Below are 18612 nucleotides of genomic sequence, written 5' to 3'. Positions count from 1 at the left end.
AGATTTAGGATTGTTCTTTGTCCCATTTGGATGAATATTTATAGAATAAATTTTAGTTTTTAGTGAATATTTATAGAATAAATTTGGATGAAATCTAGATCTATTAAACACTTAAAACGATTTTTGAAATTTAGTTTTAATTGAATAAATTTTAAACTAAACAAATATTAGTATAGCTATATGTTTAGTTAATATGTTAATGATAATCTTGATGATATAATAAAATGTATTGGGATAAACACTATCTTTATGAATCACAATCTCATGACATTTAGGATGCCCTTTGAGAATCTTAATCATAGGAGATCTAGAATTCCAATCTCATGACAATATTTTTAAGAATCCCAATCTCATGACATTTAGGACGCCTCTTTAGAATTCCAATCATAGGAGATTTAGAATTGTTTTATGTCTCTCAATAAATATGTAGGCCCTTAATTTAACTAATAAGGAAAAAAACAAAAACACTATAACTTGATAAGAAATCATGGAGAGCTCTTCGACTAGAATCAAGCAAGTTTGGGAGTGGAATTTCTACAATGAAATGTTATGTATTAATGACAAACTTGATACATATCATACTATAGCGTTTGACACCGAGTTCCCGGGATTCTTGCATCAGACCCCGAGGCACTCTTCTGAAGAGAAAGTATACGAAGATCTTAAGTACAATGTTGACCAGACAAAAATTGTACAACTGGGATTAACATTGTTTGACGATGAAGGCAATATTGGTGGCACTTGGCAAATAAATTTTTATAATTTTGTAGTCAATGAAAGATGTCAAGGTCAATCTTCATTTCAGTCATCACTGAACAAGGACAATGTTGAGAAAAATGGGAATAATAATTTGAACAAAAAGAACAGAAGAAGAAGGGATGCTGTTGACATGCTACATTTCTCTATTGCGTTTAATGAGATATTATCGAATCATAAGAATCTCAAATGGGTCACATTTCACGGCCTCTACGACTTTGCATATCTTTGGAGGCTTCTAAGTGGGCAGGACTTACCAAATTCGACTTTGGAGTTCTCGGTCATGCTTGGACGTGTTTTTGGATCTGTGTACGATGTCAAGTACATGGCTAGATTTTGTGAAGGGCTGATGGATGGTGAACTGGGATTAGAAAAATTATCCAAGATTTTGGAAGTTAAAAGATTGGGTCGTGCTCATCAAGCAGGCTCGGACAGTTTATTGACGGCTAATGTTTTCTTGAGAATGAAGATGGTGTACGGGTTTGAAGAAGAATGCTTCAAGGGTTTTTTGTATGGAATTAGTACAAGAACAGAGACTTCTTGCCCCATATTGGTTCAATTCGGTCTCCCTATGAATTACCATATCATGCAACACCTTTGCGATATGATATCTTTGCCCACCTGTCTTCCATCGCCAGAAAATCTTATCATCGTGCAAGGCCACTACGATATAATGTTGGTACCTGCCATGTTTTGATAAGCCGCTACATAAGCTCTAATGATTTAATTTTCTTGATTATCAAGAAATGTTTATGCTCCTGTATCTTTGAACAGTTATTAGATTTTTAAAAATATAAATTTTGTTCTCTTCATGATGTCGTCTATGTAAAAAAAAATTATTTATATATTTTAGTAAATTTAATAGTGTTATTATATTTTAATTTGCCTTAATTATTAAATTTTTAATTTTATTTTAATTTATTCTTTCTTTAAAATTTTTAAAATTTAAAAACTCAAAGCAATTCTGGATATATGTTCGTGCACTTGTATATATACATATACACATTATATATATGTGTATATGTTTATTTACATATAAATATATACATGTGTTTTTTTTGTATTCATGTATATATATGTGTGTGTTTTATATATAAAATTATATTAAAAAAAAGTTAAAAATGGATTTTATAATTATAAATGAATTTGAATCAAATTATTAATTACTGAATCTATATCTAATCAATTTGGATTAGATCTAATCCATTTATAGATATTTTTCAATTATTTTAAAAAAATAAATTTAATAGATATTAGGAAGGAAATAAAATCAACGCTTCGTTACATGTTCCTTTTCCTTTCATTATAAAGTTGGAAAAGTGACTTAATGCTACCACTTGATTTGTGTAAATAAAAAATAGATAATATTAACAAATGTTTTAGTGTATTTAATACATTTTATTTTTAAATAAAATGTATAATTTTAGATTATTTTTAGTTATTAAACACTTGAATAAGTTGATAAGAAATATATCAAATTTTAGAATATTTTATTATATAATGTGATATTATTTTGTTTAACTTTTCATTAAGCTATCACCATAGTGGTAGTGTGGTAGCTCAATTGGTGGACACACATCTCTTTTTTTTTATAATAAATTTGACCATAATAAAATATTCATAATAATATTATAATAAAGTTAAGGTGATGACTCGCTTACATATATAATTGTTATAAATAATATTAAACAATATTTAAAAGAAGAATATAGTGTCAAAATTATAAATAAAATTAATTAAGTAATGAGAATAAGAGGGTTGGGGACGGTACTGTGGGCCAAAGCTTCTTTGTGAACGTTGCATCCCGTAACCAACCCCAGGTGGGTGTTTTTTCCATTAAACTAATAATAATATAACTATATATATATTATACATCATAGAACGAACCACTTAGCCAGCCACGTGACAACGTACTGTGCCCCTCAAGTTGTAACAGGGGATCTATTGCACCTCTTAAATTAATATTTTCTTGAACCCATCAGCCAGCATCACTCTCGCGACATCATGCCATTTAAAGAGGGAGTAATAAAATAAATCTCTCCAAACAGCTAAATTTGTACAGAGGCGGCAATATATTACTTAGACATTAACATATATATATATGTGTGTGTGTGTATAGATGGACTTAGAGAAGACAACTTATTAGTCGGTTCTTTCTTCCTATTCCTAAATTGATACACTTTTTAAAAAAAAAAAAAAATTTTCTTTTAGTTTTTCAAAGGATATTTTCAAAATAAAAAAAATTCTTCCATTAATCAACCAAAAGCAAATTATATATATATGTATATATGTTTGTATTTCAAAATATTAAGCAAGACCTGTCCAGAATAGCTTTTTTTAAAAAAAATTAAAAACTTTAAAGAAAGAATAAATTGAAATAAAATAAAAAATTTAATAGTTAAAGCAAATTAAAATATAATAACACTTTTGCATTTATTAAAATATATAAACAATTTTTTTTTTTTTTTTTACATAGACAACAACACGAAAAGAACAAAATTTATGTTTTTAAAAATTTAATAACTGTTCAAAGATACATGAGCACAAACATTTCTTAATAATCAAGAAAATTAAATTATTAGAACTTGTGTCTCAATTTATCAAAACAAGGCACCTACCAATATTATATCGTAGGGGTGTTGCATAATGATAAGATTTTCTAGCAATGGAAGACAAATGGGCAAAGACATCGCATTGCAAAGGCGTTACATGATATAATAATTCACAGGGAGATCGAATTGAACCAGTATGGGGCAAGAAGTCTCTATTCTTGTATTAATCTCATACAAAAAACCGTTGAAGCATTCTTCTTCAAACCCGTACACCATCTTCATTCTCAAGAAAACATCGGCCGTCAATAAACTATCCGAGCCCGCTTGATGAGCACGACCCAGTCTTTTAACCTCCAAAATATTGGATAACCTTTCTAAACCCAATTCACCATCCATCAACCTTTCGCAAAATCTAGCCATGTACTTGACATCGTACACAGATCCAAAAACACGTCCAAGCATGACCGAAAACTCCGAAGCCGAATTTGGCAAGTCTTGCCCATCTAAAAGCCTCCAAAGATATGCAAAATCGTAGAGACCGTGAAATGTGACCCATTTGAGATCCTTATGATTCGACAGCATCTCGTTAAACACAATAGAGAAATGTAACATGTCAACTGCATCTCTTCTGCTCCTGTTCTTTTTGTTCAAACTATCATTCTCATTTTTCTCAATATTGTCCTTGTTTGGCGATAACTGAAATGAAGATTGACCTTGACAGCCCTCATTGACTACAAAATTATAAAAATTTACTTGTCAAGTGCCACCAATATTGCCTTTATCGTCCAATAACGTTAATCCTAGTTGTACAATTTTTGTTTGGTCAATATTGTACTTGAGATCTTCGTATACTTTCTCTTCAGAAGAGTGCCTCGGGGTCCGATGCAAGAATCCCGAGAACTCAGTGTCAAATGCTATAGTATGATACGTATCAAGTCTGTCATTAATACATAACATTTCATTATAGAAATTCCACTCCCAAACTTGCTTAATTCTAGTCGAAGAGCTCTCCATAATTTCTTATCAAATTTACTAGCTCACAGTATTTTTGCTTTTTTTCTTATTAGTTAGATTAAAGGCCTCCTTATTTATAAAAGGACAAAATAATTCTAAATCTCCTAGGATTGAGATTCTCAAGCAACATCCTAAATGTCATGAGATTGGGATTCTAAGAGATATTGTCATGAGATTGGAATTCTAAATCTCTTCCGATTGAGATTCTCAAAGATAGTGTTCATCCCAATACATTATTAGTTAAAGTTTATATTATATCATCAAGATTATCATTAAAACATCATTAACATATTAACTCAACATATGACTATACTAATATTTGTTTAATTTAAAATTTTGTTTAATTAAAACTAAATTGTAAAATTCCAATGAACTTTTAGGTGTTTAACATATCTGGATTTGATCCAAATTTATTACATAAATATTCACTAAAAAATAATTTTTTTGATTTTTAAAAAGGGACAGAACAATCCTAAATCTCCTCATGCGGACATCAAGCAATCATAAAACTCATAAGATTGGCATCATTAGAGATATTGTTCATCTCAATACATTATTAATTAAAATTTAACATTATATCATCAAGATTAAAACTAAATTATAAATTGTTAGGTGTTTAATAATTTAAAAGAATTAAAGTAAATCAAATGTTTAACAATTAATTCAATGAAAAATAATTTAAAATATTTAAATTTTTGGATAACTATTGCTGTAATTTAATTTTTATAAAAAAATTCATCAAAAAATATAATTTTACATATAAATATAAAATAAAAAAATAACAAACACAAAGCAAACAATTATTAGCAATCTTGATTATTGAATCTATTAAAATCCAAACGTATCAGATTCAATCTAATTATAAATGAAATTGAACGAAGTTATTAATTATTGAATCTTTATCTAATGACTTTAGGTAAGATTGAGTTTTAATTTAAATTATGCCATGACTCCTAACTCTACGTTTCTATAAAACTTTGTTACTCTATTTATGGAACACGCTAATAACAAGTTAAATGATTATGAAAAATTTATATTTCGAGTTTTGTAGATAAAATTTAAATAAATATTTACTAAAACAAGCACTTATTATTTATTTAAAATTAAAATAAATTAACTTATTATCATTCCAACTCTAAAGAATAAGGGTAGTGTCAAAATTTGAAATATTATTAATTAATGAGAATAAAAGTGTTTGTGATGCTATTGTGATACGAAGCTTCGAGAGGGCTTTCTGTCAATGTGATCTCTCGAAACCTCTCTATTATAAATGATAAAAAATAAAAAATAATCAAATTCCATTAACCATTCCCAGGTGGTTTTTTCTTCCATTAAACTAATAAAATACCTATATATATATATATAAAATAATCAACAACGTGACATACTACTTCACGATTTCTATGCAAAGCAAACTACTTCACGATTTCTAGGCAAAGCAAATGATACAAATTTGCATCCGCAATTTATACAAAGCCACAGTGGGTTTAATGAAAAATTGGAATCATGCAATTCCAGACAAGGCAGGCACGCAGGCATTCTATTCCGTTCATGGGATATCTTAATTTTGCCAAGAAAATAAGGGCAGTGCAGGGAGAGACGGGACATTTCCAAGAAAAATAGTACTATACACATACATGTACATGTGTAGGTATATATAGACTTAGACATAAAGCTAAAAAATTAGTACTACGCATATACTATACATATACATGTCAAGTGAGTTAGGATCGTTGCATTGACACCCGAATATAATGACAAATGAGCAAGTGACTATGAATATCTTTAGTACATATGCACCACATGGGGATTAGATAAAGAGATAAAAGCAAAATTCCATGAGAACCTAAAGGATATATTATGAGTTTTAAGATTGCTTGATACCCTCTAATAAATAAGCAAACCTTCAATTTAAGAGATTTAGTATATAATGTTAAATTTTAAATAATAATGTATTAAAAAAATATTATTTATAAAAATCTCAATCCTAAGAGATTTAGGATGGTTCCATGCCTCAATCTAACTAAGAAAGAAAAAAAAAAAAAAAGCTGCAACCTGAAAAATTTGATAAAGAAGGATGGAGAGCTTTTCGATTAGAATCAAGCAACAAGGCATGTTATTCCGTTCATGGGATATCTTAATTTTGCCAACAAAATGAGGGCAATGAAGGAAGAGACGAGACGATTATGAGAAATTTTTTTTTTTTAATCTAATATGTTTGGATTTTGAATTTTATTAGGGATACGTTGTTCTAGGTGTGCACGTGCTGGACGGTTGGCAGGCATGCGGCCAAAGCCTAACCCCAAACCCGGATATTAATCAGTGTTTCTAAGTTTTAACCCCACAATTAATTCAGTATAAACAGCAAAAGAAAAGAGTAACAACCAGAAAAGAAAAGAAAAAAGAAACTCACCCGTCCATGGATTTTCTCCTCCAATCTTTTTATAGTCTTGGCTGTACGATCCTTGTTTGGCTGCAAGGAAAAAAGAAAAAAATTTCCATCTTGAATTATAATTTATAATCTTAAATGGCACATTGAAGTGAAGTGATAAAGTACTAGAACAAAAAAGTCTCCATCTTGAAACTTCTGAAAGCCTCCAAACATAAAAAAATCAGCAACATTATCCTGAAAGATTGTTACTAGAAAGTGAATAATGACAATTTTCAACTGAATTTTTGGCACCAAAATGTCATGCTAAAATTCAGATTCAGTTTTTATATAACAATAAAAGTCACATGCCTCAATCAAACTAGGTGAGGTCAGGTACAAGAATTCTAAAACTCTGGGTCTAGCCATCTCTATCCATAGCCACATCACAAATTCAGTATTTATATTATCCAAATAAATTTTTACCTCGTTATCTGCAAGTCCATAAAGAGCAAAAGCAGCATTATGTTGTGCAGATCCAATTTTTTTTTAATCAAGAAGCTTCAGTAATGGCACAATACCACTACTATAGGCAATCCCAGCTTGATTATGAGTGTCCTTAAAAACTAAAAAGACAGCATCTCATTGCAAACAATAAAACACAATTTTTCAACTTCAAAGGCGGGACAAAAGTAACTTGTATCAAGTTTCTTGCACTAATATCTTGCCAACAAATAAAATTTATAAATCAACTCCACCACTCAAGCTTTTCCCAGTGATTTCAAGAAAAAAAAAAGAAGCACAAAGGAAGGATTTATAAAGAAAGCAGGACTCAAGAGTTTGTTATTTTTATTATTAGAAGAACAGAACTTAAATTTGTAGTGTTCTGTAGATTTTCGATAGAGCACATGGTAAACCATGCCCACTTTGTATTTTAGCCTATCTTTAAAGAAAAACTCAGAGAGACTAAGCAGCCAAAAGAGACCAAGATAAAACTTTCTAGAGAAGTAACATAAGCAATCTACTTTCCATTTCTCTCGCTCTAGGCTCTGAAAGCTGGCTCATAATTCCTGGTTATCCTTCCTCTTTTCCTAATAGATATGATTTTATTCAAAGAAGGATAAAGATTAAAAGAAAACTGGCAGTTTTTCAAACGAAAATAATTCCAAAGCCTCTGCAGCAAGGGAGGTTTTGTTGAATCATGCTTTACTACAAAGTTAAGTGCACCAAAAAAAGATACGAGCAATGAACAGTTGAAAATAAAAACATGTGCCAACCTCCCCAATGCAAATGCTGCCATTTCCCTCAGGTTGGGCTCAGGGGACTGAAGCATCTCAATCTCAATTAAAGGTGGGACAGCACCACTCCGAACAATATGCACCTACAAAAATCATATTCCAAAGCAGTAAGAGGCAGCATAATGCAGGATGTTGAATAAAAGTTTGGCAATTTCTTGCTTCAAATATGGAACCTATTTCACTCCACCTTGCAGTCCGAATCAGTAGCTGCAAATTGCCCAAGCAACAAAGCTACAACCCTTTGGCTCTCAGAACAGCAGGAACTGTAAAGGCATCCATAAATCTTGTAAGACCAAAACATCAAGGTAAAGGTTGGAGAGAACAAGTATGCTAATTGCAACTCAAATACAGTCATGAGAGTTGAAAAGCAAAACATTGCAAAGAGCAAACAGTAAGAAAACAGCAAGTAAAATTGAATGAAATATTAGTATGATATGTTCATGGGAAGTGGGTCATACTCGGGAGAACTGCTGCCTCAGAAATAGGACTTAGTTGGCTTAGTTGTAGTTTGTTTTGGATAAATGGTGGTAACTACTTCCACATTTTGTGCCACATCCTTTTGCATTATTATTCAGTTATTTCAGTTGTTATTTTTTTGTAGTTGATGATGTTCTCATTTGGCTTATAAATAGCCTGGGAACTATTGGAACAAAGGGCAGAAAAATATAATCCCACACTTCTTCCTTTCCTAAAGTCTCTGTTCTTCTTCTTCTTTGCTATTCTCCAACTGTTCTAATTAGTACCTCGGTAATCCGATTACAGGTTGTAAAGCTCCAGCAAGCAAACTTCCTTCTTAATTTTAGGGGATGAATGCACCAGATTACCAATCACACAGACCCGACAAAAATACTCAATGGGGCAGTAACTGTTTCTGCCGATATAAGTGTTCAAAAAGATGTCCAAATGTAAGTGAATTACTAGAGTTACCGGATAAAATCATAGCCAACCGCTTCAAACCTGAAATTTATAATTTCATAATATAAGCAGTGTGAAAGCAATGGTTGTATTTATATGAATCATATAAATAAGAGAAATCCCACAAACCTGATTTTTTTTCTCATCGTTTTTAAAGGCAATAGTCCGCAGAGCCCCTGCTCCTGCTCTCTGCACCTTCATGACATTGAGTTCAAGCAAATCAACAAGTGATGCGATTCCCGCTTCATGCATGGATATAACGAAAAAATTCAAAGACCTTGATCATCAAAAAATTCAAGAACCACAGCGCTTGATGCTGAAAACATACATGCAGCAATAATTATCTAGAACGCACACAAATATTAACGAAAAGTTTAAGAATCGAGCCTCTGCGTTACCGTTCTTGGCAAGTTCCGAATGAACATGTGCTGCGCACTTGGCAGCGGCCCGATCCGCCTCGGTGGACGAGAAAGTGGAGTCGAGGATTGCGACCTGAGCGAGAACATCGCGGACGATATCTTCTTGAGCTTTACCAGTCGACGCAATGGCGACCGTTCGATCGGTATCGAAATACTCCGATAGCTTCCGCTTGATCGAGTTTCTCCTGGCAGAGCTTGTAGGTTTTTCACGCCGATTCTGGTTTCCATGTCTTCTGTAGATGAGAGAGAGATCGAGATCGTGGGGGGGGGGGGGGGGGGGGGGGGGGGAGATCCGGACAGCTAGTGTGGGGGGAAATGGATTGGGTTTTTCCAAAGCCCGTGCTAACTTGCGAATTCGCCGCCACCTTATCGCCCAGTGAAAAGTGACCCCTAAATGCCGAAGTGAACCCAAATTTAATTAGAAAAACAAAATAGAATTGAAATATTGATTTGATTTTGTTTATGATCTTGAAAATATCGCCCTTGTGTATTCTTTCGTTGCTCGTATATTTGATTTTAACAAGAAAGATAAATTATAAGTAAAAATTTTATTTCACTGTACAAAATAAAAAATTGAACCCACGACCTACTATTATAAATCTCACCTTATCATGGCCCAATGACTTTACCTATGCTCTGGGGTGATTTTATTTATTATCTTGACACACCATGTGTATATATATATATTTAGAATAATGCTATTTGTACATAATAAGTTTGACAGAATAGTTTACAGGTGTAATTAAATGACGATTTTGCCCATTTCTTCTCTCTCTCAATGACCATTTTGTCCCTTACCCCTCCAACAACCTCTCATCTCTTTCCCCTTCCTCTCGTCGCCGCATCCTCGCAGTTGCAATCGACAATCAGTGGCCGACCTCTCGCTATCTTTCTTTGCTTTAGTAGCATCGCCTAACAAGTTTTCGATAAGATTAGGGGTTTTCAACACAATCGTCCTCTTCCTTACTAAGAGATAAATTCTTAATCCAGATAAAAGATCTCAATCTAGATGTAAAAAAACCTTTGACATGTTGTCAACTATATGAATTATATTATGGGATGGATGTGAAAATTATTTAAAGTTTTTTATGTCAATTGAGAGTTTAAGTCTTAAAAGTGATTATAATATACTTGAGGATTGCTTTAATCGTATGATGCAAATGATCAATGATACATTGTCTAGTGGTAATTGTATGTCTACTGTTAATTTATATTGTGTAAAAAAATCAATGACAATATTAGAGTTAAGGTATATAAAGATTGATTGTTGCGATAATGATTGCATGTTATACTACAAAAATAATGACAATGTGAAAAATTATAAATTTTGAAAATATAAGGGTTTTAAATTTTGTGGGGGTCACTTTTCACTGTTTATGGTCGACGAGGTGGCGATCAATGCGCAAATTAGCACGCGCTTTGGAAATGTGTCTAGGTGGGAGCGCAAGTTAGAAACTTTCATTAAAATTCATACGTGTCTAGGTGGGAGCGCAAGTTAGAAACTTTCATTAAAATTCATACGTAGGCGGGGGCGTCTAATTCTTCTCCAAAATAATCCACCCAATATAACAACCAACACCAAGTCCATAGCCATGGTGTTCGCTTCAGAATAGAAACAGAGGGAAGAAACGTAAACCCAATCCATTTCCCCAAACTACCCCTCCGGATCTCGCTCTCTACTACCACCTCTCTCTCATCTACAGAAGACATGGAGAGCCAGAATCGATGCGAAATACCTACTAGCTCTGCCAGAAGAAACTCGAAGAAGCGGAAGCTATCGGGAGATTTTGATGCCGATCGCATTGCCTCCACTGAGTCGACTGGTAAAGCTGAAAAAGATATCGTCTGTGGTGTTCTCGCTCAGGTCGCAATCTCGACTCTACTTTCTCGTCCACAGAGGCAGATGGGGTCGCTACTAAGTGCGTAGTACAAATGTTAAATTTTTTGTTAACATTTGTATGTGTTTTAGAGAATTATCGTTGCATGTATGTTTTCAGCGTCAAGTGCTTTGGTTCTTGAATTTTTTGATGATCAAGGGATTTGATCTTTAACGATTTGTTTGCTCGCAGCGGGATTTATAAGTGTAACTGTTGAATGCAGGGTCGTGCCAGCGCTGGTGAGGCATCTCTAGGCGCCGTCGCCGTTGAGAGAAGGCGACAATACTTCGAATCCTTGCGAACACGAGGTCGAGAAAGGAAGCACTTCTACACTTGGGCTTCTTGCTGTAAAAGTAATACTACATACTATATATATTTTTCTAATTTATCTGTTCAGTTCATAAGAATAATCTGTTGTTGGTATTGCATTAATTTGATATTTTTTAACTCATAGACAAACATGTTCACATAAATAATCATTTCACTTACACATTATTATTGATTTCTAGTGATGTACTTGTAATAAAATCAAGTGATTTAGATTTTAGAAAGTTGATTTTGGTTCTTTTTAATATCTGGATTATCTTTTAATTTGCATCGTGATTTGATTTTTAAGTGTACCTAGCTCTTTCGAACCAATAAATCTGAAAGTACTTGCCAATTTTTTGGTCAAAATGTTACACTGCTTGGATTCCCTGCTTTGAGTTAATTTTGTGCAGTTATTTAATTATGTTATTGAGTACTCTCACTTTTTTTCCCCTGGTTTGAAGATTTAACTGAATGATGGTGAAGTGCGTTGTCCTGTTTGCATCTTATCCTGAAAACTAGAGGCTGTTAGTTAGTATCATAATTAATGATTTATTGTGTATTTTCCCCTTGTTTCCAGGAAAATAGTGCCAATGTCTCTTTTGGGGAAACTAGTTTCATATACAACGTGTTGTCTAATTGCGCTATTAATTTGGCAAGAGAATATTATATCAGCAATCATATGAGAGACTTAGGAATGAATTATTCTCATCAAGGTTTGGAGGGATCAGACATGAGTGGGCAATGCCTTCTTGTAACTATTGCAGCCTTTGAGCCAGGCAAATTGGTGTGTGGTGATTTGTATTTAACCTGATTGTGTTGTTTATTTATCACTTGGCCATCAAAACTGTAACGACACATTAGTAGATTTAGACGTTTATTAGTATTTTGATGTGGGTATTAAATTTTTATTTTTATTAATTAAAGGTTGGAAATATTATTTTGTATGGGGAAAGTCTAATTGAATTGGGCTATTAAATTTGGCCTAAGCCCATGTGAGATGGTATAATTGTGTTTTTGTAATGAAGTGAGTTAGGCTAATAGGGTAAAGTTAAATATATATATATATATAAGTTAAAAAAAGAGCTCATTCGGCCTTAATTTAGATGGTACCTAATTAAGAGAGATTATTTAGTTGAATCTAAACTCATGCATTTAAGTGAGTTAAATTAAATAAATGGAAAAAGAAAAAAAATAGACAACATTTAAAATGGACTTGATAAGTGTTGTGTGTAAGTATTGTGATGGAGGACAAATTGGGGAAGGCAAAAGAATGAGGTGGTTGGATGACAACCCATCTCCCCCATTCCTTCTTGCCTCTTTAGTAATCTTCTTCCCTCTCTCATCTCCAACTCTCTTGCTCTCCCTTTTGTTCATCTCTTCTTCTTCTTCTTATTTTTTCTCTTATTTCTTAATTCTATTTTCTTCATTTTTTTGCTCTTAATTAGAGCTCCAAATGGAGATTTGCATATTTTGGAGGTTTTCTCCATCTCTTTGGAGTTGCACCATTTAAGACAAGTTCTTCTTGCACCATTTTTCATTTGGTTGTTCAAACTTTTCTTGACTCTCTCTCTTTCTCCATCTTTCTCTTCATTTGATGCAAGACTTTATCTTCTTCATTGTGTTGAAATCTCTTTCGGTAAAATGAGTTTATCTCTCCATTGGTTGTAAATATTGTATATTTATCTTGTAAATTGGATAGTCTTATTGAGAGTCTCGTTGGGGTTTGTTCACCTTATTTTTCGTTCAAAGAATAACATTTGTGGGTTAGGAAGTTAATGGTGGTCGTTTTGGGGTGTTTCTGGCCCATTTTGTGCTTTCTGTGTGCGTCAAGTCGACTAATTTTTGGGTTTAGTTGACTTAGCAGAGGCCATTTTTCTCAAATTTTTGTGTCAGCCCTCAACCCTCGATTGAGCTTTAATCAACTAAGCATTTTCTTAGTTGACTAAGCCATTTCCTTTAGGTTGCACACCTTATACTCTTTAAACCATAATTTTTTGTTCCGATATCGGAATTGAGATCCGCTTTTTGCGTTGTGAACTTAACTTGATAAGTTTCGTTTTGACATAAGATATGAATTATTTGGATTCAAATTGAACTTGTAGTGCCCTTTTTAATCCGAGTCTAAAATCTAGAAATTTTCAACTTCTTAAATACTTGTAATCTCTTTCCCAAACATCTTGTAGTGTTCAAATGAATCTTAAAATACTTCTTGATGATATGTGGGTGTCTTAAGGGAGAGAAATTTATCATGTGTAATAAGAAACGAAAGCCATGAGACTTTTACGATGACTATATGTAACCAATTTGATATGTAACCAATTTGCTTGATATTGGGAAATGGTATGGAAATGAAATTCAATGAAGAATATTAAATCTTGTGAATGAAAATACAATGGGTTCATGAATGAAAATGATATTAAAATGTTTAAATGTGTATGTTATATTTATGTGAGACCTCATGAGAATTGCTTGGCATTATTTTTAGCATCTCTGTTATTATTTTGGTGTGGCGGCTATGTTTTGCGGGATGAGAAAGAAAAAGATATCCTATGAAATGCCTGACACGAGTGAGGTGGCCATATAATTCGGTAGGCAAAGTTTAAGCTAAGTGAATAGCTGATTGATGTTTCTATATATATGTATACACATATGCATGCATGTTATTCGGTGAGCAAGGAAAAAAATATATTGAGTGTTTTATTTAAATATTATTTTATATTATTTTTGTGATGATCTGTTTTTAAATTTTTCTATGTTAGAGGAATAATCGAGGAGTGGACCGCTACAAAAACTCTGCTGGTGTAGATAATGGTGCAAGGCCCACTTTATTAAAGGATACCATACATTCTTGCACGCTTAAACCAATTTGAATCCACTGTTGCTGCCACGCAGGTAGTTTGATTGCAGAAACGAGATTGGTCCATTCATTTGTACACTTAAAGGTTAGGTTTGACATCATTAACCCTAACCTTTGCAGCCTCCTTAATAGCTGCTTTTATGGCCTGTTTATGATCTTACATTAGTTACTATTTCATTATCACATTATTCTCTCCCCCTTTTGGTTGGTAGTTTGATTTCAGCACACCAGAGTTCTTGTTGCTATGCTCTATCACTAAATATGTTTTTATTTTTCCTGTATATTATCTCGTATAGCCAAAACATCAAGAACTAACTGTTGATGCTGGAGCTCGATCCCATCTTGTCAATCTCTTAAAGAGGCATAGGAATTGTCAAAACACTAGAATAGTCAAAGGAGCTATCAGGCAAGCAGCAGATGCAATCACCAACCTTGCTTATGAGAATAGCAACATCAAAATCCGTGTTAGGTTTGTTGTCTCCATAATTTTGAGTTTAATAACAGGTGATTTACGATCATTGAAACATTCCTCTCATATATCCGGGCATGAAGCGGGAATCCCACCATTTGTCAATTTGCCTGAACTCAATGATGTGAAGGTGCAGACAACAGGGACTCTGCGGACTCTTGCCTTTGAAAATGATGAGAACTCGTATAAATACAACATTTGCCTTCGTACTTATGAAATTATGAAAGCAATCATGCGTATATTGTGTTGAATATCAAAGCTTTCTTACCAAGTAACCAAAGTGTGAGACATGAGATACCAAATATAGAGAAATCTATTTGACTGAAAAGGAAAAATAACGTTGAGAGGAAAATTTGACAAGAAATCATGAATAGTTTTTTAGTTAGAATCAAGCAAGTTAGTTTGAGAAGGGAATTTACACACAAAATGTTATGTATTAAGTTACATAACATTTTGTCGTGGAAATTCTCCTCCCAAGCTTGCTTGATTTTGGCCTATAAGCTATTCATGATTTCTTTCTTCTCAATTAGATTGATTTCTTTGTGTTATGTGTCCCATTTTTCATGGATTTGTTGTTTGCTAAAAAGTTTTGATATTTAACACAATCTTTCTTTATGAGTTATTTTTCTTTGATCGGCTTAGATTTGATATAGAAAGATCTTATTATTTATGAAAACTTTTTTTTTCTCTTTACGAGTAAGAGAGTGTTTGTTAAAATGAGCAAAATAAGAGACATCAAAATAAAGTTGGAATGCATTCCGGATCAAGATAAGACTAGAAAGGTTTCCAAAATTTTTATCAAACTATTTCTTAAATTTTTTAAAATGAGGACACAAATGTCTTTTTTTTCTTATTTATAAAGATCAAGATATTCTTATTTTGAGGGAGAGGGAGAAAAGATAAACATATCTTAAAATATCAAGATAATGAGTCATTAATAATTTTTCTAAGAATTTTTAGATAAGTTTAACAAACATGTTAGAAATGATAGAAGTCCAAGATGCATTCCATATCTTGACTTTTTCATCCCATATCTTGATTAATAAACCCCTCCCTAAGTAAATAGATGATTTCTAGATAGATATGAAGTAAATGATGTAATCAAGGAAGACTGCAACCAAAATTATTCATTTATGATATAATTCTTTTTCCAAATCTAAATCATTTGACAATGAATGTATTGATGTCTATTAGTTAAAATTATCAATTAATTAATATGATGATTAATGTGAGTTTGACTTATAGTTAATTCTTATTTTTTTTCTCTAATCATAATCAAATTCAAAAATTTAAAATTTATACCTATTAATTAAACTTTTATATTCAACTCACATTTAAAGATTTATGTCTATTAGTGTCAAATGTTTATCTTATTTGAAATTTAAATATTCATATTATTTAATACTTATGTATATATTCAAAATTCTAATTTAATTGAAGTAAAAGAGATATTCATTTAATTAATTTGTTTTAATTTACGGAGACAACCCAATTTGCTGCATTTTAATAAATTTAGCTTATATATTTTAACTTATTATAAAAATTTGGGTTTATTAAGTTTTACAATGCCAAGAATTAGTAAAAATAAATTAAATCGATTATTTTTCGCCATGGCCAGTATAACGTGCAGCTCATAACTAGGTGAACTTACAGGCCCGCCCAGCTCAACCCACATAGCCAACGGGGCGAGGTCCACTATCAATGTTTTAGGAATGAGCTAACTTAGTTAACATTTGAAAAATTAAAAAATAGAAGACGAATATTTAAATTTTATAGTGAATATTTATGTAATAAATTTGGATGAAATCTAGATCTATTAAACACTTAAAAGTTTTTGAAATTTTACAATTTAGTTTTAATTAAATTAAATTTTAAACTAAACAAATATTGGTATAGCTATATGTTCAGTTAATATGTTAATGATATAATGAAAATGCATTGAGATAAACACTATCTTTAAGAATCTCAATCTCATGACATTCTAGATGTCCCTTTAAGAATCTCAATCGTAGGAGATTTATAATTTCAATCTCATGACAATATCTCTAAGAATCCCAATCTCATGACATTTAGAACATCCCTTGAGAATCCCAATCGTAGGGGATTTAGAATTGTTTTATGTCCCTCTATAAATATATAGGCCCTTAATCTAACTAACAAGGAAAAAAATAATAAACACTACAATCTAGTAAATTTGATAACAAATCATGGAGAGCTCTTCGACTAGATTTAAGCAAGTTTAGGAGTGAAATTTTTACAATGAAATGTTATGTATTAATGATAGACTTGATATTTATCATACTATAGCATTTGACACCGAGTTCCCGGGATTCTTGCATCGGACCCCGAGGCACTATTATGAAGAGAAAGTATACAAAGACCTTAAGTACAACGTTGACCAGACAAAAATTGTACAACTAGGATTAACGTTGTTTGACGATGAAGGCAATGTTGGTGGCACTTGGCAAGTAAATTTTTATAATTTTGTAGTCAATGAGGGCTGTCAAGGTCAATCTTCATTTCAGTCATCCCCAAACAAGGATAATGTTGAGAAAAATAGGAATGATAGTTTAAACAAAAAGAACAAGAGAAGAAAGGATGCAATTGACATGCTACATTTCTCTATTGCGTTTAATGAGATATTGTCGAATCATAAGGATCTCAAATGGATCACATTTCATGACCTCTACGACTTTGCATATCTTTAGAGGCTTCTAAGTGGGCAAGACTTGCCAAATTCGACTTCGGAGTTCTCGGTCATGCTTGGACGTGTTTTTTAATCTGTGTACGATGTCAAGTACATGGCTAGATTTTGCGAAAGGCTGATGGATGGTGAACTGGGGTTAGAAAGGTTATCTAACATTTTGGAGGTTGAAAGACTGGATCGTGCTCATCAAGCAAGCTCGGACAGTTTATTGACGACCGGTGTTTTCTTGAGAATGAAGATGGTGTACGGGTTTGAAGAAGAATGCTTCAACGATTTCTTGTATGGAATTAGTACAAGAATAGAGACTTCTTGCCCCATATTGGTTCAATTCGGTCTCCCTATGAATTACCATATCATGCAACGCACTTGTGATGTGATATCTTTGCCCACCTATCTTCCATGGCCAGAAAATCTTATCATCATGCAACGCCCCTATGATATAATATTGGTACTTGCCATGTTTTGATAAGCCGCTATACAAGCTCTAATAATTTAATTTTTTTAATTATCAAGAAATGTTTGTGCTCGTGTATCTTTGAATAATTATTAAACTTTTAAAAACATAAGTTTTGTTCTCTTCATATTGTCATCTATGTAAAAAAAATTTGTTTATATATTTTAGTAAATGCAATAGTGTTATTGTATTTTAATTTGCCTTAATTATTAAATTTTTAATTTTAATTCAATTTATTCTTTCTTCAAAGTTTTTAAAATTTAAAAAAAAGAAAAGCAATTCTGGATATTTGTTCGTGCACTTGTATATATACATATACACATTATATATATGTGTATATGTTTATTTACATATAACCATATACATGTGTTTTTTTTGTATACATAAATACATGTATATATATGTGTGTGTTATATATAAAAAAATATATTAAAAAAAGTTAAAAATGAATTTTATAAATCTGGTCCAAATATAATAAAATCCGAATAGGTTCAATCTAATTATAAATGAATTTGAATCAAATTATTAATTACTGAATCTATATCTAATCAATTTGGATTAGATCTAATCCATTTATAGATATTTTTCAATTATTTTAAAAAAATAAATTTAATATA

General features: G+C 32.0%; 2 protein-coding genes and 1 long non-coding RNA gene across 3 annotated transcripts in view; 1 reads left to right on the top strand and 2 right to left on the bottom strand.

Annotated features, from left to right (window-relative positions):
* Positions 1–487: 487 nt before the first annotated feature.
* Positions 488–1453, top strand: LOC127786789 (putative CCR4-associated factor 1 homolog 8). Its single transcript, XM_052314446.1, has one exon. The coding sequence runs from the start codon at positions 488–490 to the stop codon at positions 1451–1453; it is 966 nt and encodes a 321-aa protein (XP_052170406.1).
* Positions 1454–3326: 1873 nt separating this feature from the next.
* The window catches only part of LOC127814150 (putative CCR4-associated factor 1 homolog 8), a 113481-nt gene continuing 98195 nt past the window's right edge, over positions 3327–18612 (bottom strand). The window contains exons 15-16 of the mRNA XM_052355434.1: positions 6736–6795; positions 3327–4039 (exon numbers count right to left, since the gene is read on the bottom strand). Coding sequence (XP_052211394.1) covers positions 3462–4039; positions 6736–6795 — 638 coding nt within the window. The 3' untranslated portion in view covers positions 3327–3461. The remainder of the gene's footprint in view (positions 4040–6735; positions 6796–18612) is intronic.
* Positions 8043–9620, bottom strand: LOC127814155 (uncharacterized). Its single transcript, XR_008026292.1, has 5 exons — positions 9302–9620; positions 9033–9219; positions 8907–8945; positions 8176–8251; positions 8043–8071 (listed from the first exon to the last, which is right to left on the bottom strand). It is a non-coding gene; the product is annotated as an uncharacterized LOC127814155 (long non-coding RNA).

The sequence above is a fragment of the Diospyros lotus genome, chromosome 12 (assembly GCF_014633365.1).
Source record: "Diospyros lotus cultivar Yz01 chromosome 12, ASM1463336v1, whole genome shotgun sequence".
Taxonomy (NCBI): Eukaryota; Viridiplantae; Streptophyta; class Magnoliopsida; order Ericales; family Ebenaceae; genus Diospyros; species Diospyros lotus.
Note: the sequence above shows the minus strand (reverse complement) of the source record. Positions and strands in the feature narration are given on the sequence as shown.